The 24,620-nt window shown below is 43.9% G+C and overlaps 2 protein-coding genes and 1 long non-coding RNA gene across 9 annotated transcripts in view; 1 reads left to right on the top strand and 2 right to left on the bottom strand.

The window, feature by feature from the left end:
* Positions 1-13,192, bottom strand: RBX1 (ring-box 1). 3 transcript variants are annotated; one of them, XM_042247784.1, is made up of 6 exons: positions 13,102-13,192; positions 11,185-11,263; positions 6,205-6,275; positions 3,037-3,122; positions 2,323-2,396; positions 1-1,052 (listed from the first exon to the last, which is right to left on the bottom strand). In XM_042247784.1, the coding sequence occupies exons 1-5, from the start codon at positions 13,177-13,179 to the stop codon at positions 2,333-2,335; spliced, it is 378 nt and encodes a 125-aa protein (XP_042103718.1). In that variant the 5' UTR covers positions 13,180-13,192; the 3' UTR covers positions 1-1,052; positions 2,323-2,332. The 3 variants fall into 3 exon arrangements, with proteins under 3 accessions (XP_042103718.1, XP_004007058.1, XP_060269563.1); XM_004007009.4 differs by lacking the exon at positions 2,323-2,396; XM_060413580.1 differs by lacking the exons at positions 2,323-2,396; positions 6,205-6,275.
* Positions 10,407-24,530, top strand: LOC132659503 (uncharacterized). Of its 2 annotated transcripts, XR_009600038.1 has the most exons (3): positions 10,407-10,485; positions 12,452-17,460; positions 17,504-18,024. It is a non-coding gene; the product is annotated as an uncharacterized LOC132659503 (long non-coding RNA). The 2 variants fall into 2 exon arrangements; XR_009600037.1 differs by having other exon boundaries at positions 12,452-24,530.
* The window catches only part of XPNPEP3 (X-prolyl aminopeptidase 3), a 44,137-nt gene continuing 37,541 nt past the window's right edge, over positions 18,025-24,620 (bottom strand). For 3 of the 4 annotated variants that reach the window (XM_004007008.5, XM_042247783.1, XM_015095036.4), the window contains 2 exons: positions 20,467-20,661; positions 18,025-18,511 (listed from right to left, as the gene is read on the bottom strand). In XM_004007008.5, coding sequence (XP_004007057.1) covers positions 20,495-20,661 — 167 coding nt within the window. In that variant the 3' untranslated portion in view covers positions 18,025-18,511; positions 20,467-20,494. Of the gene's footprint in view, positions 20,662-24,620 lie in introns of all 4 variants that reach the window. The other variant, XM_060413578.1, reaches the window with a different exon arrangement.

Genomic DNA, 24,620 nt, shown 5'->3' with positions numbered 1-24,620 from the left:
TCACGTTAACATAAATATTTTTATTCAAAGTAACTAGTTTTCAAAACAAAAGTTAGAAGAGTGGCACTGTTTTACATTTTTGCAAATCTCTTTTATATCTGACTTAGCAGAAGACAGCTGGATTTGCTGCTCTCTTTTTTCATTCAATACGTTGCTTTGTCTGAAGGAAAAAAAGAAAAATTGGCCTTGTACAGACACGCAGCCGGAAAAGGAACTTCGTGAACCTCCTGAAAGTGTTTCCATTACTCCCGCAAGTCCTCAGCACACACTTTGAGAATCACTGCAGTAAATTAACCCGCCTCTCAGTTAAAGACTAAGAGACTGAAGTAGTGTTAGAACTGGCAGTTCTGTCCACAGCCAAGGCATCTTAAACAAATTACAAAGGGTGGTGGTGAGGAAGGGAAACCTGAATTCTCCCGTTAACTCTAAATGACACTGTTTTCCAATTTGAGTTCACAGATTACTCCATCGCCAGCCAAGATGACATATTAATTTTTTTTCAAGTTAACTTTTCTAAACTAAAATGAGAAAGCAACATGTCATACACAAAGTTAACACCTGTACAGCGTTCTCACAGTTTATAAGGCCTCTTTCTGTGCCCACATGATCCTGTTTAGTCCTTAGCAGCCACTTCACGGAGGAGGAAGAGCTCGGAGCAGACAGACCACTCGCCCAAGATCATCAGCAGCAGCCAGGCTGTGGACCAGGCTTCCTTGAGACCAAGCGACGTGCTCACAGGACGATCCTGCTTTGGCTCTGATGAACAAACACCTCACTTTCAAAACCTAGCCTTCCACCCTAGAAAGGGGCGGGAGGCCCTTTACTTGTGTTCACTTTTTGCACATACACAAAAGACAGCGTCTGTTCTAGAATCCAACTGGATTTTATTTGACACAGAATACAGTATGGCTGCCAGAATAGCAAACTGAAAAGACAAAGCAGAAGAGACACAGTTCTATCTAATTTATAATAAGTAACAGGAGGGCAAGTCATTCAGTGGATAACAAAAACAGTTGAGCTTGATGGAAGAATTCTTTTTCTAGTGCCCATACCTGGAAGACAAAGTAAATTATTAATTCATTCCTTATCGTGATTCCCTGTTTGAGACTGTAACACCTGCTAAAAATATATCCACCAATCTGGTTAAAACTTTGAAGATTGGGTTTCAACCCTTGTCTCTGCCCCTTTCAGCCTACCGGCCTCCTGTAACATTGTCCCTACCACCCTCTTCATAGTGATGGTCCCCCACTCAACTGCACCCACCTGACTCTTTCCTGGTGCCAGGCAGATACTGGGCAGTGACAGGGAGGAGTCACGGCTAATGGCTGTGAAAGGGAGCTGCACTTGATGGCCAGTATGCAGCTAAGACAGCTTGAATCCTCCGCCCTCTTCCCTGTGGGCCGCCTCTTCCCCTCAACTCCCATACTTGGGCTAGTTTAGGGTAAGACCCCTACAGAGGATAGTAACCGAACAGCCTTCAGTGTCAAAATCTATCACCAGTTCCAATTACAGCCCTGAGTCTGCTGAGCACCACCGAAAGAACTGTCGAGAAACTAGCTATGGATCTCAGGTCCTTTCTGATTTCCTCAGAGGCCAAAACTTGGCTCCAGAAAGATTATAACCAATGGTAGGACATTTTTTCCACATGTAAGATTTCTTGAACACAGAATCCATTATTATCTTAATCTTTGGCCATGGTTCTTAGTGGGTAGTTCGCCTCTAATGAAAATACTTTGCTACACAGATGGAGACCAGGGCACCAGAATTCTGCATCACTGTTGCCATCATCCTGAAGGGCTGCTAGATTCTTTAAGTACTCCTTATAAGAAATTCGCTTAAAAATTCCCTAAAAAAGTCCTCACAGGGTAGAGCTCCAGCTTGTTAGTGAGAATAACCTAGAAGTTATCCATCAGTTTAAAGCATGCTGAAATGAAATTTGCTTCTTATGAATTTGTTTTCCCAGGGCGCTCATAACCACAGCCAGGCAAAGTCACCAGCTGGATAAAGCGACAGTGTCAAAGCCTAGCAGGAGGATTCGTCACCCCCCCACTTCTTAGGCTCAGCCCTGGGCACGTGTATGGGCTACGTGAGACAGTTTTGATCCAAGATGGCACCCTGAGCCTGCTCCACGGCACAGTCAATTACAAAGGTCTCTTGAGAACTTCGAAAATCCCCCTTTCCATTAAAAATTTGATAAATTAACTGAAAATTCAACAGATAAAAAAGCATTTCACAGACAAATACAACAGGCATAAAAACATATGAAAAGCAGCCCAACTTTACTCAAAGTTTTAAAAAATACAATTGAAAACTAATTTTCACCTGTCAGTAGCTAAGATGAAAACGTCTGATAACAAAGCACTGGCAAGAAATGGAGGAGGAAGTCTTCTGCTTCACTGTTGGTAGGGGCTGTGAATTAGTACATACTCTTGGGAAAGGAAAAAAATCTGACACTATCAAAAATAAAAACATACATACTCTTAAACCAGAAATTCCTCTTTTAGGAATTACTAGTACAGACTGATCATTTGAAGTTTTGAAAATTTGCACGCCGTGTATTACTTACACGCTACTACAATTAACAGCAGCAACAATAATGATTTAGTTGAGATAGCCACAGATGCTGTATCAGAATTAATCCCTGTGAGATAAACCAATGAAACATGATATAATTCTAGCCCAAAGCAAAGACAGATGACATTAGTTAGCCCCTGGAGCCTTATTCTTGATGTGATTGTGGAAATATTTAATAGCTTGCAAAATGAGAATTTGCAAGCTTCTACTACTACTTCCAAAGACCCTACCTAGATGGCTGGGAAACTCCAGGCTGCAAGTTTCTAATGCTGGTTCACCTTATACACTTTCCACAGAGACGCGTCCTCATCTAACTAACCGAAAGCTACTTTATGAACCAGCCATGTTCTATGTCTTCATCTTCTAAAACTGTGCACCCTCCAGCTTGACGTGGGTCCAAGAACAGTACTGACCACAAAGCCCAACCTTACATACGATGTCGAAACAGCCGGGGACACCTACTTTTGGAATTCCCACTCTCTGTTGTCCAACGGACACACCTGCCGTGTTTTGAGCCAGCGAGAGATGCAGTGGAAGTGGAAAGCATGCTGGAAGAAAAGATACATTTTATTAAAAATAATTCTGTGCAGGCTCAGCCGTCTACGGACAATATATCTCAAGGGGAGCAGGGTGGTGATACACAGCGGCTGGAGAAGAACCATGGAAGGCAGCACACAATGGGAGACAAAAGGTCTACAAGGGGTCACACCCGGCTAGGTGCCAGGCCGCGGCCCATGAAACATTTGTGAGAGGCTTTGTTCCTACCAAATGAAGAACATGTTTAGGAAGCATGGCGGGTGTTCACGCAATGAGGTCTCTTCCCCTTTGCCTAAGGTAAGATGCAGTGGGGCTTCCTGGGTCTAGTCGGCCTGGAAGGGAGGCTTGCTTTCCTCACACACAGGCAAAAGGAGGCCCTCAATCATCCACACATTTCAAATTCCCCACTCTTGGTCTCCAGATCCCTCCCCGTCTTGGAGAAGGCAACCCCAGGAGGAGAGGGTTTTCCTTAGCACGTGGCGGTGCATCACTCCCACCAACCACCCAGAACTGCGACAGGCACGTCCCCAACCTTCCACACCCAGCTCAACACTGCCCAAAGGACTGTATTTGCAGATTTGCTCATAGAGGCATTGCTAGTATGAAAGCTTGGTACTCAACAAGCCTCTAGTAGTCGGTGAGAGATTTTGTCTTAAAAAAGTGAAGTGAAACAAAGTCACTCAGTCGTGTCCAACTCTTTGCGACCCTGTGGACTGTAGCCCACTAGGCTCCTCTGTCCATGGGACTCTCCAGGCAAGAACACTGGAGTGGGTTGCCATTTCCTTCTCCAGGGTCTTAAAAAAGGAATCAGATAAAAAAAATCAGGGTAAGAGGAAGCAATGTGATGGGCACGCTGCATGCAAGCAGCTGGAAGAACATCAAAGGGCTAGTTCCATGATCAAGATGGGAAGTAAAAGGGCAAAAGTACCAAGAACACTGGTGCTAACAGGGAATGAGGAGCTGGCCTTCGCATTTGGGGAAAAGCAGTCTGTGTGTGTTAGTGACGTGCAGATGCAGTTCTGCAATGATGCTTATCCTTCAGCCCTGCTCGTGTGAGCAGCATCAGGATGGAGCAGCAAGGGTCCCCGCATCTGAGCCACGACGGGTCGGCTGAGGTGAGGCCTAGGGAGAAGTGCTGACACCCCAATACACAATGAAAGTTTGGGCAGGCCTGGCTTACAGCCCCGAGACCTGGTCAGTGTGTCTACCCAAACATGCATGGAACTTAGAGAATCATAATGTGGATTATCATCTGTGAAACCGACTTTCCACAGACAGACACAGAATGCGGTGATGAAGTCTAGAGTCCACACCAGTGCACTGGGGCTACTCGGAGGGACAAAGACTCCCAGGGCGACGGCCCTCTGCAAGATCCTTTTAGTCCTGATGCTCACCCAACTTACGGTGAAAAAGAGGAAAAACAAAATTTCCAAAGGGCAGAAAGTGGAGGCATTTTTTTCAATCCCCAGGCAGCGGGGACAGGCTCACCTAAGGGCATTCAGGAGCCCCTTCTCCCTCCCAGCTGCCCCACTAGGCTCTTTGCCGCAGTTCAGGGTCCTTGTACTTGCGCCCCACCCTGAAGACGGAGGGAAAGAGGGGCTGCAAATGAGGCTGCTGGGCCGGGACAGCATCCCTGAACATCCTCGATCCCAGCTTTCCTCCTGCGAACAATCTAAGACCTATCAATGGACATACCCAGCAGTCTCAAAACGCACTGCCTAGTGCTTTAACACTTGACAGGAGGGCTATAAACACCTATTACCTCACTGGAGCCTGCAGCAACCCCGCCAAGCATGACGGGTATTATCATCTTCATTTTACAGACGGGAAACTGAAGCCCAGATGAGTTAAGTGACGTGCCTAATTCACAGAGCCAGTCCCCAATACGGGAGCCCAGGACTAGTCCAAAGGCTTCAGGCACACCTGCTGCTCTTCCTGGTGGCAGGTCTCTCGAGTGTGACTCTCCTGAGTCAAATTTAAGGAGCAGCGCACTCCTTTTCCTTCCACCACAAAGTGACATGGTTCTCACTCTACACCTGGATGCCACGGAGAGCCAAGAGCCCAATATGCTTTATTCTTTATCCTCGAAGATGGCACAGTCCCTTGACTGTGGGGCTACTGTGAGACTGCCAAAGGGACTTGCAGGAGGTATTCTGAGCATTTTTTTATTTGAGCAGAGAAAAAGGTTTATTGCAGGGTCATGCAAGGAGATGGGTGGCTCATGCCCCACCCAAACCCTGAACTCCTCTAAGCATTTCTTTTTAAACATAAAATCATTTCATCCTGATTATGATGCTAAGCAGTCTACTAACAGCTCCATTTCATATGAGGCTTAGAGGGGCCAATACCTTGCCCGCAGCTGCCTAGCAAGTCAGTCACAGAGACAGGGAGTGGTGGTCTGACTCGAGTGTGGCTTCTTGTCATGCTGGGAGCTCTCTGTCCCCTGGGCACAGGACACCCGGACAGGACATTTTTAGCTCATATGACTGGGACTACATGGCTAGAAGGATGAATTTTTAACGTGCTGGAAATAACATATTTGATGTCTGTTATCCTTCACAGCTGTCACTCCCTGGAAGGCTGTACATTCAGTCCAACGATGCTGCACAAAACATTTCTGTCACGAAGCACATTTTAAAAAAAACCCAAATGTTAACTTGGTACATCTGCCCCCCCCACCCCGCCCCCCAGCAACACACACAGGAATGCTCAATTTATTCACCTAACTTAGTTCCACAAGACACTCAGCCTTTAAGAAAATCTGATAAGCAAGTAAAGATTTCCACTAACAGAATGTTCCAATGATTGTGCCGTAGGCTTTGAAGGCAATTCTCAAAGACGAAGCCCAACAATGTTGCTGCCGATGCTGGTATACTTCATACTTGAGACAAACTACTGCCTCTATAACTAATAATTTTTACAGGTGAATAGTACAGTGGTTTTAAATGCCTTTTTTTTTTTTTTGCTATCTGTGTACCTTTGGGGAGAAAGGTGGGCTAGTCTTTTTTTCCCTAGTTAGTTACAAGATGGGCAAAGAAGGAGAAGCAGTACTATGTTTACAAGCCACGCTGGCAGGAAAAGATATTGCCTTACGTTACAGACGCCCCATGCCACGGTGCACTCTTCAGAAGTAGCGGACGCTTGGTTGGCTTGACATTCTATGCCTGCGGGAACAAGAGCGACATGATCACTGGCCCCCACGAGCAACCACCTTTGACCTCCAGTGGCTCTACCCACGCCCGAAGACACGACAGGGGAGGGGGTGGTGGTGATGGCCTCAACTGGAACAGAATTTCAAGTGGTTAATTAGTTATAATTCTTTTTTAATGAATGTGGAAAGGGGTGATGAACAGAGAAGGCAGAGCTATGACTTAACAGCATGCTTTGCAAAGAATTCCTCCCGATGCAAAAACAGAGCAACGCAGCAAAGGGTGCTTTCTAATTCTGAATGTGACCTGACTTGTCCAATTGACAGTGATTCCTCCTAATGTGGTAAATTTAGTAAATTCTTAAAGCCACCTCCTAACTCTTGGTGTTCTGAGAACTGGCGTCTTCTCTGTGCGGGGTGAATGTTTGCTCTTGGGCCCTTACACCACCCAGGTTTGCCAAATGAAAGCCTCATTGGCAAGCTCCAGTCCCTGAAGGAGTCAGGCAGACACATGGAGCTGGTACAGAGCAAATTAAAGGGGGTGTAGAGGGCTGTGGATGCTCTGCGCGAGGACATCAAAACTCAGGTCCTCAAAGCACCGACAACACAGCAAGTTTGTGAGGCCGACAGCCTGGAGAACTGGGGGTCACCAGCTGTGATGCTTACTGCCCCGAGACGTTTCTGACCAGTGAGTGGAACAAATTACCGCAAACTACCCTAATATCCATTTCAGAGGGGGAAGGGAGGGAGCTTAAATGGAATGAAAATTTGACTGAGATCAAGAAAGGATGAGTAAAACTCAATTGGGGATAAATATTCCAAGAACAAGAATTACTAGTGTGTAATTTGCTTTCTCTGAAGGTGGTAACTAAATGGAGTCTTCTTTCTGATGAACAAAAAGCTTCGGGAAAGTCTATTTAATAGGAGGCAATTATTTTATACTTTAATAGGTGGAAGATAGTAAAACTGTAAGAAAATAATGCTGAGATGTTAACTTGGTCTTGGGAAGTGATATATAACATAATAATGCTTTTCCCCATCCTTCAAAAAAAATGAATGGCAAAGGATCTGAAATCACAGAACTTCTTTGCTACCCAGATTCACAGTTTAAAGAGAGTAACTGGTTTTCCTTCTGAAAGAGTAGAGAACCTAGCTAGGGTCTATGTCATAAATTAAAAAATACATAGGGGGAACTTCCCTGGTGGTCCAGTGGCTAAGACTTTGTTCCCAATGCAGGGGGCCTGGTTTGATTCCTAGTCAGGGGACTAGATCCCACATGTTGCAACTAAGACCTGGCATAGCCCAATAAATAAATAAAGATTTTAAAATATTAAAAAAAAAAAAAGAATGTATGGGGGCTGTGAATGCACCCTGTTCCAAAGAGATGGCAGAGAAAAGAAAACCTGATGTTCTTCAACTGGAATCCTCTCACTTAGATGCGGACTATGTATTAAGAAATCAGCTAAGTAAGAGGCACAATTATTATTACTTAATAATGAAACTGTTTCAAGGGATATTACCGTGTTTAAATTTTTCTAGGTCTACATATTTTTAGGGGGCTGTCTTTCTATGCCAACTGCAAAGTAGGCTCTCAGTACTTGAATAAGGAAACAAAAATGGCTTCTATAAATAGAGAATGGGCGCCAAATATGTATCTATTCTTTATCAGAAAATTCTTAAGAAAGAACAAAAATAAACTGCACAGCACAAGGAATATAGCAAACATTTTATAATAACTTCAAAGGGAGTATACGCTATACTTTCAATCGCTATGTTGTACACCTGAAACTAATAAAATATCGTAGGTCAGCTACACTTTCACAATGATTTTAAAAATCAGAAATAGGACTGCAATCTAGAACGCCAGATAAAAGGGGATAAGGCATGAAAAATTACTCTAAGTGTTCTCAAAGATGAAATGTTTTCAAGCTTTTGGTTCAGAGAATGAGCACAGGGGTTTAGTCGTTTGCTTAAACAGGGGAAGAAATTGCTGTCAGCCTAAAGCAGACAAAAAGGCAGCACGCAACAGGTTCTTATCAGACCCCTGCAAAGGCACAAGTGTTCTTACAAAGCTTGAGGACTTTAACACAAGGGCCGTCACCACCAGAGGACTGCTAAAGAAGCAATAGCTTCTTCCCAGAAGTGAAGAGATTTCACCCTTTGAAAACACGGATGGATCTTTTTTGTGGTTTTAGGAAAAGACTAACTTATGGGCAAAGGCTGGGTCTAAGCACTTCTGGACAACCCTTCATCTGGGACAAGATTACCAGAGGTAATGGAGAAAATGACACCTAGCAGACTGTATTTTTCAGCAACTCTTTAAAAGAACCAAGAAGCAGGATAATGCAAAGTGAAGTCTGAGGCTGTAAGTAGGACATATAGTATCAATTTGGATGCCAAAAGGGAAGTCTTCAGACCAAGAATGCTTTGTAGGTGGGTTCAACTGGAGCTCAGCCATAATTACTCACTTATTTATAACTATGTATATAATTATTCATTTAACACCAGGCCAGAATTTGTTATAAAATGGCCACTGTTAAATCATGATTCTTATTTTCATCTTTAATGAAAAGTCTTTTTACAAGAACCATAATTCATTTTTGAAAGGAAGACAAGTCCAGCTGCAGTGACCAGATTTCTCTTTAGTGTCTGTAATAGGCAGAAGGGTATGTTTCATAACGGTAAAGACCTGAGCCCAGTCACTGTTTTATCCTGGAGCCTTGCAAAACACCCAGGGTGTAAATATTCATCAAATGAATAAAACACATGACGTGAAATTACTTTGTTATAGGAGTTCAGTGCTCTCCTTCTGCATCTGACATTTAAAATATATGATAAAGCAGGCGTCTATCTTGGAGAAGGAAATGGCAACTCACTCCAGTATTCTTGCCTGGAGAATCCCATGGATGGAGGAGCCTGGTGGGCTACAGTCCATGGGGTCACAAAGAGTCGGACACGACTGAGCGACTTCACTTTCAGGTGTCTATCTAAAAGCCCACATCAACCCCTCAAGCGTTCAACACTAAGAGAAGACAGTATCAATGGACTTTGTCTGTCACTGTCTTCTCAAGAAGAACATTCTCTTGCAACCAGAGAGACACACAATGACTTAAACACAAGAAGTTAAAAAAAAAAAAGTCAGGATTATATAAAATTATTAAGTATTTATAGAAGAGAGCCTCAAGAAAGTAAAATTTTCTCTGGGTACAACTCCTTGTAAAAATGCACAGCCAAAAAAAAAAAAAAGGGCAAGCATGTAATCAAAAACCCCACCCAAGCACATGGAAAACCGTGCATGTGTTTTTCTGTGATGGGTCTTTTCTATCTCCATTAAACATCATGGTAGCTGCTGATCTGCTTTGACTGTTGTGTGAAAAAGTGTTAAAACAGGGTCAAACTCAAAGAAACCAAGGGCAGTAAACGACCAACACAGACCAAGACTACTTTCCAACACAAAATATTTGATTTGTGCTTTCCAAGTTGCAGTGATCACAGACTGGCCCCCTATTTTGTTTCTGTTCTTCACAGAGCAAGCACCTACGGAGAAACTATTATGCACTAGAACACTATGCCAGATGCTAGAACACAGCTGTAAATAACATGGAATTATGAAGAGCCAACTAAGTTAAATGACTGCCACAGAATCTCAAAGGAAACTATAGGACATCTCGGAAATACTGAACAGAACTGTTCTAGCTTGTGTTTCTGTGTATGTAAGTATGGTCAGGGAAAACATCTTTGAGCAAGTTTAAGGTGAGATCTGAAGACCAACTAGGGGTTAGTTCTGCATGCCCTAATAAGTAGCCCTGGCCACGTATGGCTATTGAGCACCTGAAATGTGGCTAGTCTGAAATGAGATGCACTGGAAGTGTACAATGCACTTTGAAAACTTAGTACAAAAAAAAAGGAAGATATTTTGCTTTAAAATACTGATTACATGTTGAAATTTAAAATATCCTGGATATAGGATAAAATAAAAATCATCTGTTTAACTTTATTGAGTATCAGAAAAGGTTAAATTATGTATGTGCCTGCATTTTTGACTCACACTTAGTGCTGAGTCAGATAAAGATAGGGGGAGAGTGGTAGAGAAGAGATGGAGAAGATTCAAACAGGATATATAAAGGTTCTAAACAAGAGCACAGGCACCTCAAGAATGCAGAGAAAATCAGAGGAACTACCAGAGTAAAGCAGGACAGCGGCTCAAGAGAAACCCAGAGAGATGGGTAAGTCATTGAAAACTAAGTTATAACTTCAGTTCTAGAAAGCTGCACATTCTTTGTGCTATTTCTGATTTCAATCAAACCATTTTAGTATCTGGATGAAAAAATGACTGTTCCTGGTGTGATCAACATTCTGGCCCCTATTACTATAAGGATACTAACTTCCATCAACAACTAGAACCAAACCTACTATGTGTTGCCTACTATGTGTAATGAAATATGTGGAAATTGAAATGAAATTTCTTTAGAGCAATGAACTGACTACCGAGGTGTCAGCAGTGATGCCCTCTAACTACATTTGGGGCTAACACTGAAAATCCACTCTTGGGCCTCTTTTCTTCATAAATTTTCCCCAGCAAAAACTAGTGCTGGACAGAATGTTTTAGCTCAAAGTTAATTTTCTTTCATTGCTTCTGTCTTTGAGTGTGGTTACGTGATGGGAAATAGGATATAGTCAACAGGACCTGCGTGTCCACAATTCATTCTAAATGCGGCCCTGCCATCTTTAGGTTGAGCAGATTTATTCTGAGAGATGGGTATGCCTGCAGGATATCATAAAAAGCTACTTTATTTGAAATGAGATGTAGAAGGCCCCAAATGCTCTGACTATAATTCTTTGTGAAGAAGAAAACTGGTCACATCAGGATAGCCCCAATCTCTGTAACCTTCTCAACCTTCCCCCATCCTCCTTCAATTACTTACAAAGATCCATAATGTGGTTCCTGCAGATGGCACAGTTATCAACCACAATATCCCAGGCCCAGAGGGCTACTGCATTCCACTGCAAAGAGAAAACAGGGAACAATGCACTCCACTCCTCGTAACAAGGACACACAACACATAAACCACAGACACACTCTAGGATTTCATGCTGCACTTATCATCCTTTTGGCTACAAGGACCACTAAACAAAAGAGCTGCTGGATAGTACATTACTCTCATTTATTATTTCAGAGAGCAAGAGCTACACTATGCACACCCATTCTCCCAACAGTCGAGTAAATGAACACAGAAATGAAGGTCATCTTTTAATTTTTACCTACAGTTTAGGTGGCCATGTCAATGCAAACAAATCAGGAATAAGGTATAAGTGTCTGGTTTAGGTCTAATAATCACAAACGTGAATTACTGCACAGGCTCTCCTGCAAACTGCCAGTTGCAAGAGAGCTCAATTTCTGCATAAATGAGTATCTGCTCTTCAAAGGCAACTCTGGAAGCAGGAATAGGGAAAGCAAGGAACAGAATGAACTAAGATGATGATTGGATCATAAAACGGGTAATCATGGGATAAGCGGATAACCAATCACCCAGTGTCAGTACACACCAAGGTCATCTCTTAAATCTTACAAGATAATTGCATAATAAACTTTAGAATTTTGTTTCCTATCTGCTTAGACTGTTATATTTAATTTCCGCAAGAGTTTATCTAAAAGTAGCATTTAAGTAACTCAACCTTCTGACTTCTGCAATTATAAATATTTTGAAACTCCTTTTCATCCACGAATCTGGTGCCACTTCCTAAACTTTCATCTCTTTCTAGCCTAGTTCTCAGTGTCTGGTAACTTCTTCAGTACTTTTCACACGACAGCTTCAACTTGGAGGAAAAAAAAAAAACCCTACTTCTATTCTTCAATATGGCTGCTGGCCGTACCTGAGCATGCAGTGCCCACAATGAAACGACAAAAAGCACCAGGAGGGGGAATACTGCCAGGGTCTAGAACATCTTCTCTATTTCAGAGTCTTCATTTTGTACATTTGTTTTACCTTAGTTGGGAATCGGCACTTTTCTCCCAAACTGTATAGTTGCAAACAACCGTTAAGGCATTTCATGCAAATAGACACGTTCCACACATTTCTGCTTTTCCATTTCTACCAGGTCGTTCGCAACTAGTACTCAACTCTCGCTAAATGACACAAGGTTTGACCTCACATTTTAACAAATTCCACCATGCTTTGTTTTTTTGGACAGGGGGTTTCTGGATATGACCGCAGGACTCGGGGCAGCTTTGTGACAAACCTACAGACCTCTCAGAAGAGCCAAGAGTTACACTCGAGACACTTTTAACTTGGCAGGGGCGAGGACCGGAGAGGGCTAATGGAGGCCTCGGTTAGGCGAAAACCAGGTCGTGGTCCGTCAGAGAGACTCCCAGTTTCAGACAGGGGCAAGACACGGAGATGTCCAGCCCGGGTCCTCAGAGGCCTCCAATGCGGTAGGACCTCAGGTTCCCGGCTTTCGCCGCACTGCCCCCATCCTCCACCCGCCGTAAGGCTCCGACTCCCCGCTTCCACCCACCCCACCCGCTCTTTCCCCACCCCTCCGCCACTCCAGTGACAGCTCAGGCGCTTGGCTCCTGCAGTCAAGTCGTAACCGCACTATCTCAATAAGCACTTCCGTGATTGGCCCCTCAGCCTCTGAACGAAACCAACACCGCCCCGGACAGTGGGCCGCAGCCACGCCGATCAATCCTAAGGCCCGCCCCCCGGCTTCCTTTCCTGGTACCCTGTCCCAGGAACGCCCTGAAATGAAGCTCTTTCCTCCGCGCTTCGGTCATCCTCGGGCCTGCCAGCCAGATCCGCGTCTCTCTAGCTTCCCCGAGGAAGGCGCTGGCGAGACCCAACCTTTTTCACTTCAAAGCGCTTCTTGCCCGCGCCGCTGTTGGTGCCGCTCGGGGTATCCACATCCATCGCTGCCGCCATTTTGGAAATACACAGTCTGTCGGCCGGCTACTGCGCCTGCGCGCCAGCGCACGCCTCGCTTCCCCTCCCACCCTGGCACCTCCTCCCTCACCCCACCCCTTACTGGCGCGCTAGGGGCAGGTAGGGGCGGAGCGTGTAGCCACGCCCCTTAAAGGCGCTGGCGCTAGTTTTCCCCCCACTCTACCCCTCCTCACACACCTACCCCGCGTTGCCCGGGAGGAGGCGGAGGCCGGAGTGGCTCTGGCGGGGCGGGGCGGGGCGGGGCCGGCCGACGCGAGCGAGCCGGGTGGAGACGTTCGAAAGGACCCGCTCTTGTTGCCCTTCCCCCTGGAAGCCCCCAGCCACACTCTCAGCTGGGGCGGCGGCTGCTTCCTTCGCCTGCACCGCGACCTGCAGCACCGGCTCCGCCTCTCGTTCCCCGGCGCCGCGCAACCCCCGCTGCCCGCCGGTCCTCGTCGCGTTCTTCCGGGGAAGGAGCTAGGGTGGGCGTCCCGCCTCCTGCTGCCGCCAAACCTGAAACCTCACACTGGGCTTTCCAGATACAGATCGGCTCTGAACCCGGCGGAGGTGCTTACCCTCCCTGAAAGGCCGTTCGAGTTCCTGATTCCAATTCGGGAAATCCTCAGGATTCAGCGGGAAGATGGTCTCCCCCTCCTGCCCAGTGTCCTCCCCAGGACTGAACTGAACAGGCATTCTCCAGCCCTGCCTTCACCTGCCCACCTGAAAGAGGGGGACGGAGGAGGCTTAGGAGCCTGGGAAGTGCCGGCCCCAGCCTACCCCAAATATACCAGTCCGCCCTGGAAGGGTCTGTGGTTCAAGTGCACGATTTCATCTTCTCTCGCTTGAGCACACTCTTCCCATTCCTCAACGAGTGCTCATCTTTCTCCTTAATTTCGGCCCTCTTTCCTCTAGTTGCGCTATCCTCGCATTTGAAGTCGCTGCGCTTTTTGAAGTATTTGTGTGAGGTATTTGCCACTTATTCTTACTGATCATTCCTTAACCGCAAAAGCACCTGTACTTTCTGTCACCTTCCCATCTCTAGACGAGGCTCCACTTTTTCATCTCTAATCCTGCAGAGGTATGACTCTGCTCGATCACTCTTAAATCTTGTGTAGACTTTTTTGAAATCTCATGTTTTCTCTTAAAAGAAAATTGAAGAGTGATGGATTGTGTTGACTCCACTGTTAAACCAGAAGAAATAGGATTTGTTTCCTTGTCTCAATCGTAAAGAACAACAAATCTGTGGAAACACCACCACAGCTTTAACCAGACTAGAATATAGAAAATTTGTGTGAGAGGAAACCTTACAAAGCAAGTTTTTTTAAATTAATGATTCCATTTTAGGAATTCAGTTATTTGTTTTCTTGCCGGAGTATTGGAAAACCAGAGTAAATTAAAATACTGAGGGCATATGAAGGCAATGGCACCCCACTCCAGGACTCTTGCCAGGAAAACCCTATGGATGGAGGAGCCTAGAAGTCTGCAGTCCATGGGGTCGCTGAGGGTCCGACACTACTGAGCGACTTCACTTTCACTTTTCACTTTCATGCATTGGAGAAGGAAATGGCAACCCACTTCAGTGTTCTTGCCTGGAGAATCCCAGGGATAGGGGAGCCTGGTGGGCTGCCGTCTATGGGGTCACAGAGTCAGACACGACTGAAGTGAGTTAGCAGTATCTTCATTCAACAAACTCATTGAATGTGTACTGAGTCTTGTTGTAAATGGGAGAGATACAGTGATGCAGAGTCAAACACCTCATAGGGAAATAATATACAAGTCAACAAACATATCAGAAAATCGCAGGTATCAATAAGTCAAAAAAAGTCATGAGACTGAGGGGAGATGGAGGCAATATTAAAACAGGCGATTAGATAAGGCCCCTATGAGGAGTAACATTTCAGCTGAATTCCTTGCAAGGGCCTAAAAGACCCTGTATGATATGCTTCCGGTTCATTTTACTGAACTTTTCCCTTTAATGGTACATGTACCTTCTCACTTTTTGTTTGTTTACTCATTTATTAGATTTATTGCTTCTGTGTGTCTGGCCAGGAGAAGGAATATTTTATTATTCTCTTTATTTTTGACTGCCCTGTGCAGGTTGTGGGATCTTTGTTTCCCGACCAGGGTTTGACCCTGGGCCCTCAGCAGTGAAAGCTTGGTATCCTAGCCTGGGAATTCCCTACTGTTTTCTTTATTGATAACAAATACTCCTAGAACAGGGCTTGGTCCGTTGTATGTGCCCACTAAGTGTTGACTGAATAAATTTGAAGCTTATGGAGCAAGGGTGGTTAAGAGATGTGAGACGGGCAGGTAGGGGTCAGATCAGGTGGGATATTATTGTAGATGTTATTGGAAGGCATTGGAGGGGAACAGTGTAAGGGAGGGGACTCACAGTGACATGTGTGCGTGCACACATGTACTCAGTCGTGTCTGAGTCTTTGCAACCCCCTGGACTGTAGCCCACCAGGCTCCTCTGTCCATGGGATTTTCTAGGCAAGATACTGGAATAGGTTGCCATTTTCAGGGGATCCTCCCGACCTAGGGATTTAATATGAGTCTCTTGTGTCTCCTGCACTGACAGATGAATTCTTTACCACTGCGCCACCTGGGAAGCCCAAAAGTGATTTAATCTTATTTGAATTTTGAAAAATTTTAAACTTTGTTGGAAGCAGGTATTGTAGAGATACAGGAGAGGAAGCAGCAACAGTTTGCAAGTTGTTTGCTCCCTGAAGAGCTATGGTGGGGCTGTTCCATTAAGCTATGAAAGCCTCATGTACTGATCTCTCCTTTGGATATTTTCCTGGCTGTGATGATTGGCCATGACTTTCTGTATACTAGCTCCTGCTGCATTAACTTTTTGTAGACCCCATATAGATTCTTACCTTTCATAATTTTAGTTTACAGTGCAATGGGCTGTTCAGTTTAGCTCTGTTCAGTTGATCCACCCATTCATTAATTCAACAAATATTCCTAAAATATTCACAGAACCTGCTGTGTGTCAACTATACCATATTGCTTTAGATTAAAAGGTATCTGATATTCTAAGAGCTTGGAAAAAAAGTCCCTTTTCCTCATTGAATTTACCATATGTAGAAGAGAGGCAATAGTCAGTTAACGGTAATTCCAGTGAATTTTAGCAAAGAAGTAAAGGGTGCCTTGAAGCAGAAAGACTGCCTGGAAGGTAGAGGAAGTCCTCTTAGAAGAAATGGTTTGAGATTGAAGGAGAGCCAGACAAAGAAGACTGGATGCAGTGGTATGCTGGTAAATAAAATGAAACAGCTCTTGGGATTTCCTTGGTGGTCCAGTGACTAAGACTGTAAGCATCCAATGCTGGGGGCCCAGGTTCAATCGCTGGTCAGGGAATTGGATCCCATGTGCCACAACTAACAGTTTGCATGCTGCAACTAAAGATCCTGGGTACAACTGAGCCCTGGCACAGCCAAATGGATAAATACTAAAAACAAACAAACAAAACCAGTTCTTAAAAAAGAAATAAAGTTCTGATTTGTAGCTTTAGCAGTCAGACTGCAAAATTCTCAAAAGGTTAACAATTGCTCCTGCAAACTGAGGCAGTTTGGCTCCAGCACTCACACACACTGAGGGATGTGGAAGAAGGTGCCATTCCAGGTAGAGCCAACAGCATACAGAGGGGCTGCAAGCATAGAACGCATAGCACACTCGTAAAGAAGCCTGGAATGGCTCAAACATGAAGAGAACCAGTGGGATACGAGTCTGCAAAGATGTGCAACAATCGTTAGCCTCTTCCCAGATCCGTAAGTTGGTATCTTGAAATTGGCCATAATTGTCCTATTTATGCCATGGAAATTGGCAAATGCTACAACTGGGGATTCCCTTATCCTCCTAGAATCAATTGATCAACATTTATCACTGGTATGAACCAGGGCATGTGATGTTTGGTAGAGCCATGCGAAGAGTCTTGGTCTTTATCTGCAGTGATGAGCAACCACCAAAGGATTTTAACCAGTCACATGGTCAGATGGGGCTTCCCAGGTGGCACCAGTAGTAAAGAACCCAGCTGCTAACGCAGGAGATATGGGATGCAGGTTCGATCCCTGGTTCAGGAAGATCCCCTAGAGGATGGCACGGCAACCCACTCCAGTATTCTTGTCTGGAGACTCCTGTGTCCATAGGGTCACAAAGAGTCGGACACGCCTGAAGTGACTCAGCACAGGTTCAACAGTTGTGGTGCAGGGGCTTTGTTTCTCCGAGGCATGTGAGGTCTTCCTGGATTGGGGACTGAGTGTCTCCAAGGCATGTGAGGTCTTCCTGGATTGGGGATTGAGTGTCTCCTGAGGCATGTGAGGTCTTCCTGGATTGGGGACTGAGTGTCTCCTGATTGGAAGGCAGATTCTTAACCACTGAGCCACCTGAGAAGGCCGCCCCCACCCCGCCCACCCCCCGCCTACCCAGTTTGCTTAAGCTGTAATTGACAATACTGTAAGATGTTTAAAGTCTACATCCTAATGATTTGATACACATATATACTGTGAAAAGATGTCTCCCATCGAGTTAATTAACACATCCATCACCTCACAAATTTCTTTTTTTGGTGTGTGAGAACATTTAGGTTTTACTTTCTCAGCAGATTTCAATTTTACAATACAATGTTATCAAGTATAGTCACCATGTTATATGTTACATCCTTGAGTAAATCTAATCCATTGGTTCTCCCCTTCTATGACTGATAAGATTATTCTAAGTTTGCCAACATGATTTTGTGACAGTCGTCAATGAATGCTTTGTAAAACAAAATACTTTGTAAAACAAAAGTTGCATTTAAAGCTGTGAACTTTAGATTTGAAAATAACACACAAACACCAACCATACATTCTTATATTGTTTTATAGTTTATTTTTAAAATGACAGTAACAAATGCTCTTCCCTTGTTGGGGAATAATGTATTTATTTTCAGTCAATAGCGCCTTAAAAAGTAACAGCATTTTGTCCAAATTGAACTTATATAATTGCACAAAAGTCAAACAAAGCATTAAGAAATGCTCGCAAAGACTGCAGTTCCCTCAGCTCCTCATAAAGCGAACCCCCAAAGGCTTGGGTTTCAGTGGAGACCCCTGACCTGAATAATACTGATACTCACCCCGAGTTCTCAAGGACACACAGGCAGAGGTGAGAGCAGCCAGGAAGACCCATCTGCTTTGTGATAGTGGAATTCTGCTCTACCACGAGGGCTTAATGATACAGTCACGTTCTCATGTTAGAATTATTAAGCACTTCAGCTTGAAGTATATTTGTTCAGGCTTAAAACACACCCTTATCAGCTTTCATTCTGGGATACGGATCCCACTTCAGGAAACTAAAAAAAAAAAAAAAAAAAAAAGAACCACACCATAAAAACCTCTTCCAAGCGAGGTCCTTATGCTGCCACCCCGGCCCTCATGTACTTTCTAACATACATACAAAAATAAGTTACATGATCGCTGATCATATGCCAGCTGAGGGATGGTAAACAGAGGCTAACTCAAAGCCCAACTCGTTTTATTGACAGCAGTTACTGGAAGGACTCTGAAGTCACAGCTGGGCTGGTAAAAAGCCACTGTGCTGTGTCTGTGATCTGACATGGACACAGGACAGGAAAGGCAGCACGCACGCATCATGTCTGCAGTCTTTCTATTATTAAGAAAGTTAAGGAGGATGTTGGTTATGTATGTCTTAAAATATGTAACAAAGCCCATTTTTAAAATTTTAATGAGATACAGTGTCTTCATCTGGAGATTTAACTTACTTTATGGCTTTGAAACCCAGTTAATATATAATGTCTATAGCAGGAGTTTTCCTTTTCTGACCGTAAGAAAGTTAATGAAAAGATAACAATATTTTGAAAGAAGACACACAAAGACAGTTTTAAGTCACCATGAGAGGTACCTTCCTAACTTGGGTACAACTATGCGAAGAGGAGAGTTATTATTCTACTTCTTAACTGCTGGGTTTCAAATTAAAGAAACATAGTCACAGTTTCTTTATCACAGGGAAAAATGGCGACTCCCGAATACTTTCACAGCCATAAAAGTATGTGGCAGAGGCAACAATGCTCCTCTCCTAGCCTGTTCTTCCCTAAAGCAATTATTTTCTTAAATTTATGTTCTAACAGCATGTTTTATACATCTTGGGTTCATATTCAGGTTTAAAGGAGGTGAATACACTATTTCCTAAAGCAGCCCCCTATGACTGAAGCTCCCAAATAAACCATCTGCAAGGGTCTAGCCCCATTCACTCTGCAAACTGAGTTTAACATAACTGCATTCAATGCTGTATGGAGGGAAATGCTAGCCTTTCCCATTGCCTGTCCAGTGCTAACGTCCAAGGAAGGAAAGGATCAGAGGGTGTTTACAGCTACTGGCTGGGTTCCATGGTTTGCTTTTATCAGCGCTAGAGGAAATCACAGAATGATAACCGGGTGCTGTTCCCCTGACTTTTAACAGGGTGAGCAGAGGATCTGCCCTTGGCCAGAGAAGCAGCTTCAAGGCTGTGGTAAGAGTCTATAAAGGTGTGGTAAGAGTCTATAAAGACAGCAAGGGGATCTGGGAAAGGAGTGCTCTTTAGATTGAAAATAGACAGATGGCGGTCTGGATCTACAGCAGACACATACATACTTTTCTTTCTCTTCCATCTCCTTATCAAGACTCTGAACACCTTCCAGGTCCCAGGCAACCAAATAGTAAGAAAAGCTCAAAAATGTTCTGTTCGATAGCTAGTGTTGCTAGAATCTGGACTGTGGCTCAGTGATGGGGCTGGAGAACACCAGTGCCCCGAGGGCTCACGTGGGCTCCTGAACAGGTAAGGCAGGTAATATGGAAGGTACATCCTGGCCACCCACAATCACTGACAGGTGGCTTTCAATGTAGGCAGACTCTGGTGATTAGCTCGAAGTACAAGCATTACACAAAACTTTTATATTAGGTAGATCTCAGGAAAAGTGCAGAAGGGGAAGGACCTGGAGAGGAGAGAATTTTCCACAAGTGCCAACTGGAATGCATGAACATATGTAACCAACATCTTTCCTTATATCTTAACACTAACCTTGTCTCAGTCATTATTTCTACAGAATTAATGTTAATAAAGTTGCAGTAACATACAGTCCAAAAATGCAATTATTCCAAATTTCTAGCCACAGAAAACAAAAGACAACACACACAATCACACAGACTCACACAGCTGCAGCACTCCCCAATGGAACACATGAACAAGTGTCCACACAGAGACCCCTGGAAAGCACACACGCACAGATGCCTGCGTCTACCCCTCCTGCACCTGAGACCCACGCGGGCTGCCGTGAGGGTCAAGAGGCCCTACTGCATATCTGTTCGATGTCCTTCATCTCTTTGGGACAATCTGCAGAAAGGATGAGCGGGGATGCCTCAGTCACCACCACATCATCCTCAATTCGTACACCGAGACCACGGAACCTCTCGGGGGCATCTTGGTCGTCCTCCGGAATATAAATTCCTGAGAAATAGAAAAAAGAAGTAGAATGTTTGGTTCAGAAATGGCAGTGACTGGATGATTTGGGGCAACTAAGTTAACCACTTTGTGTTACAATTCATCTGTAAAGCCAGGATCCTAACAGTACCTACCAATAAAAATGTGGAGTGAAAGTGAGATAATAGATATAAAAAATAATCCAAGTCTATACCCCAACCAGTAATGCTGAAGAAGCTGAAGTTGAACGGTTTTATGAAGACCTACAAGACCTTGTAGAACTAACAGCCAAAAAAGATGTCCTTTTCATTATAGGGGACTGGAATGCAAAAGTAGGAAGTCAAGAAACACCTGGAGTAACAGGCAAATTTGGCCTTGGAATGCGGAATGAAGCAGGGCAAAGACTAACAGAGTTTTGCCAAGAAAATGCACTGGTCATAGCAAACACCCTCTTCCAACAACACAAGAGAAGATTCTACACATGGACATCACCAGATGGTAAACACCGAAATCAGATTGATTATATTTTTTGCAGCCAAAGATGGAGAAGCTCTATACAGTCAACAAAAACAAGACCGGGAGCTGACTGTGGCTCAGATCATGAACTCCTTATTACCAAATTCAGACCCAAATTGAAGAAAGTAGGGAAAACCGCTAGACCATTCAGGTATGGCCTAAATCAAATCCCTTATGATTATACAGTGGAAGTGAGAAATAGATTTAAGGGCCTAGATCTGATAGATAGAGTGCCTGATGAACTATGGAATGAGGTTCGTGACATTGTATAGGAGACAGGGATCAAGACCATCCCCATGGAAAAGAAATGCAAAAAAGCAAAATGGCTGTCTGGGGAGGCCTTACAAATAGCTGTGAAAAGAAGAGAGGTGAAAGGCAAAGGAGAAAAGGAAAGATATAAGCATCTGAATGCAGAGTTCCAGAGAATAGCAAGAAGAGATAAGAAAGCCTTCTTTAGCAATCAATGCAAAGAAATAGAGGAAAACAACAGAATGGGAAAGACTAGAGATCTCTTCAAGAAAATTAGAGATACCAAGGGAACATTTCATGCAAAGATGGGCTTGATAAAGGATAGAAATGGTCTGGACCTAACAGAAGCAGAAGATATTAAGAAGAGGTGGCAAGAATACACACAACAACTGTACAAAAAAGATCTTCATGACCTGGATAATCACGATGGTGTGATCACTCATTTAGAGCCAGACATCCTGGAATGTGAAGTCAAGTGCGCCTCAGAAAGCATCACTATGAACAAAGCTAGTAGAGGTGATAGAATTCCAGTGGAGCTATTTCAAATCCTGAAAGATGATGCTGTGAAAGTGTTGCACTCAATATGCCAGCAAATTTGGAAAATTCAGCAGTGGCCACAGGACTGGAAAAGGTCAGTTTTCATTCCAATCCCAAAGAAAGGAAATGCCAAAGAATGCTCAAACTACCGTACAATTGCACTCATCTCATACGCTAGTAAAGTAATGCTCAAAATTCTCCAAGCCAGGCTTCAACAATATGTGAACCATGAACTTCCTGATGTTCAAGCTGGTTTTAGAAAAGACAGAGGAACCAGAGATCAAATTGCCAACATCCGCTGGATCATTGAAAAAGCAAGAGTCCCAGAAAAACATCTACTTCTGCTTTATTGACTATGCCAAAGCCTTTGACTGTGTGGATCACAATAAACTGTGGAAAATTCTGAGAGAGATGGGCATACCAGACCATCTGACCTGCCTCTTGAGAAATCTGTATGCAGGTCAGGAAGCAACAGTTAGAACTGGACATGGAACAACAGACTGGTTCCAAATAGGAAAAGGAGTACATCAAGGCTGTATACTGTCACCCTGCTTATTTAACTTATATGCAGAGTACATCATGAGAAATGCTGGACTGGAGGAAACACAAGCTGGAATCAAGACTGCCGGGAGAAATATCAATAATCTCAGATATGCAGATGACACCACCCTTATGGCAGAAAGTGAAGAGGAACTAAAAAGCCTCTTGATGAAAGTGAAAGAGGAGAGTGAAAAAGTTGGCTTAAAGCTCAACATTCAGACAACAAAGATCCTGGCATTTGGTCCCATCACTTCATGGGAAATAGATGGGGAAACAGTGGAAACAGTGTCAAACTTTAGTTTTTGGGCTCCAAAATCACTGCAGATGGTGACTGCAGCCATGAAATTAAAAGACACTTACTCCTTGGAAGAAAAGTTATGACCAACCTAGATAGCATATTCAAAAGCAGAGACATTACTTTGCCGACTAAGGTCCGTCTAGTCAAAGCTATGGTTTTTCCTGTGGTCAGGTATGGATGTGAGAGTTGGACTGTGAAGAAGGCTGAGCGCCGAAGAATTGATGCTTTTGAACTGCGGTGTTGGAGAAAACTCTTGAGAGTCCCTTGTACTGCAAGGAGATCCAGCCAGTCCATCCTAAAGGAGATCAACCCTGGGATTTCTTTGGAAGGAATGATGCTAAAGCTGAAACTCCAGTACTTTGGCCACCTCATGCGAAGAGTTGACTCACTGGAAAAGACTCTGATGCTGGGAGGGATTGGGGGCAGGAGGAGAAGGGGATGACAGAGGATGAGATGGCTGGATGGCATCACGGACTCGATGGACGTGAGTCTGAGTGAACTCCGGGAGTTGGTGATGGACAGGGAGGCCTGGCGTGCTGCAATTCATGGGGTCGCAAAGAGTCGGACATGACTGAGCGACTGAACTGAACTGAACTGAACATTACTAGAACTATTATTGTAGTTATTTTATGTTATTAGTCTTCAAGATCTCTTCAACTACAATAATGTTGATCATGATTCTGTCACGTGCTAATGGCTCAAACAGACCACTAAGGTTACTTTATGAGTATGTCAATATATGCTGGGAACTAATAGATTACATAAATGCATTCTTTCTTTGCCTAACAGAAGCAGAGAGTCCCTTGGAAGAAGGGCATTTTACAAAAATAAGGACATATAAAATTTTATCATGTATTTAAAAAACACTTATATTAGTCTCAGCAACGAGAAGCTGCAGAAATACTTAAATAAGTCATAAGTGTAACTGATGCACATGATATAAAGAGGGAAAAAGGAAGAGTTTAATGAACATCTGAAAAATTCTAAAAGGCCTAGCTTCCCTTTCTAATCATAAAATCAGACAGATACCAGGTCTTTTCATTTTAAGAAACTGTAAATTTCCTGTTCTATACTCACAGATGCTGTTCTGTGATAAGAAAAGGATCAGCAAAGGAAAGTGTAGTCAAAGTCTAAGGAAGTGGCAACTTGATTGGATTAAATGGTAAATAAGGCCACAGATAGCAACATACGCCTGGGCTCAAAGGGGAGCTTAAAAGGCGTGTCCCAGCTATAACTTATATAATTTAGATGTGAAAACACTTGAAATTTAAGACTGAGATCTGCTTTCATGAGAGAAACAGCATCTGTGTTTAAAACTAACTTGTAGTCTCCATCTTCACACTCCAGCACGGCCTCTACTTCTCTCCTGCCCCACGCCTACCATCATTCAGGCTGGGGAACCATCAGACTGCCCGCTCTCTCTGGAGCCCAGGAGAAAGGGTCTGGATACGAAGAGTGGAATAATGCAGGCAGTTCCATGCAGTTTGCAGAGGAGCTGTGACTGTGAATGTGGGGAACCTGAGACGCTCTGAAGGAAAGTGCCAGGGGTTCACAAGCGTCAGCAGCCCACCACAAAAGGAAGACTAGTACACACTGGTCCTGGCAAAGGCAGGGTTAAAATAAATATTTATTTCTTAATATCTACTGATAGGAAGTATTCCCCATCTGTTGTTTATTGGAGAAATCAAATTAAACAAACTGTGTGATGTTAAAAAGCTCAAGGAGGATATAAAATAAAGTTCCCTTCTACACTGGAGAGATTCATATTTCTGTTTCTTCTAAGTTAATTACACTGGTTCACATAAGAAGAAAGTGTTTGCCCTTCTAACACTAGGATTATGCGTCC

This window comes from Ovis aries, chromosome 3, assembly GCF_016772045.2.
Source record: "Ovis aries strain OAR_USU_Benz2616 breed Rambouillet chromosome 3, ARS-UI_Ramb_v3.0, whole genome shotgun sequence".
Taxonomy (NCBI): domain Eukaryota; kingdom Metazoa; phylum Chordata; class Mammalia; order Artiodactyla; family Bovidae; genus Ovis; species Ovis aries.
This window is presented reverse-complemented; position numbering and strand designations above follow the sequence as displayed.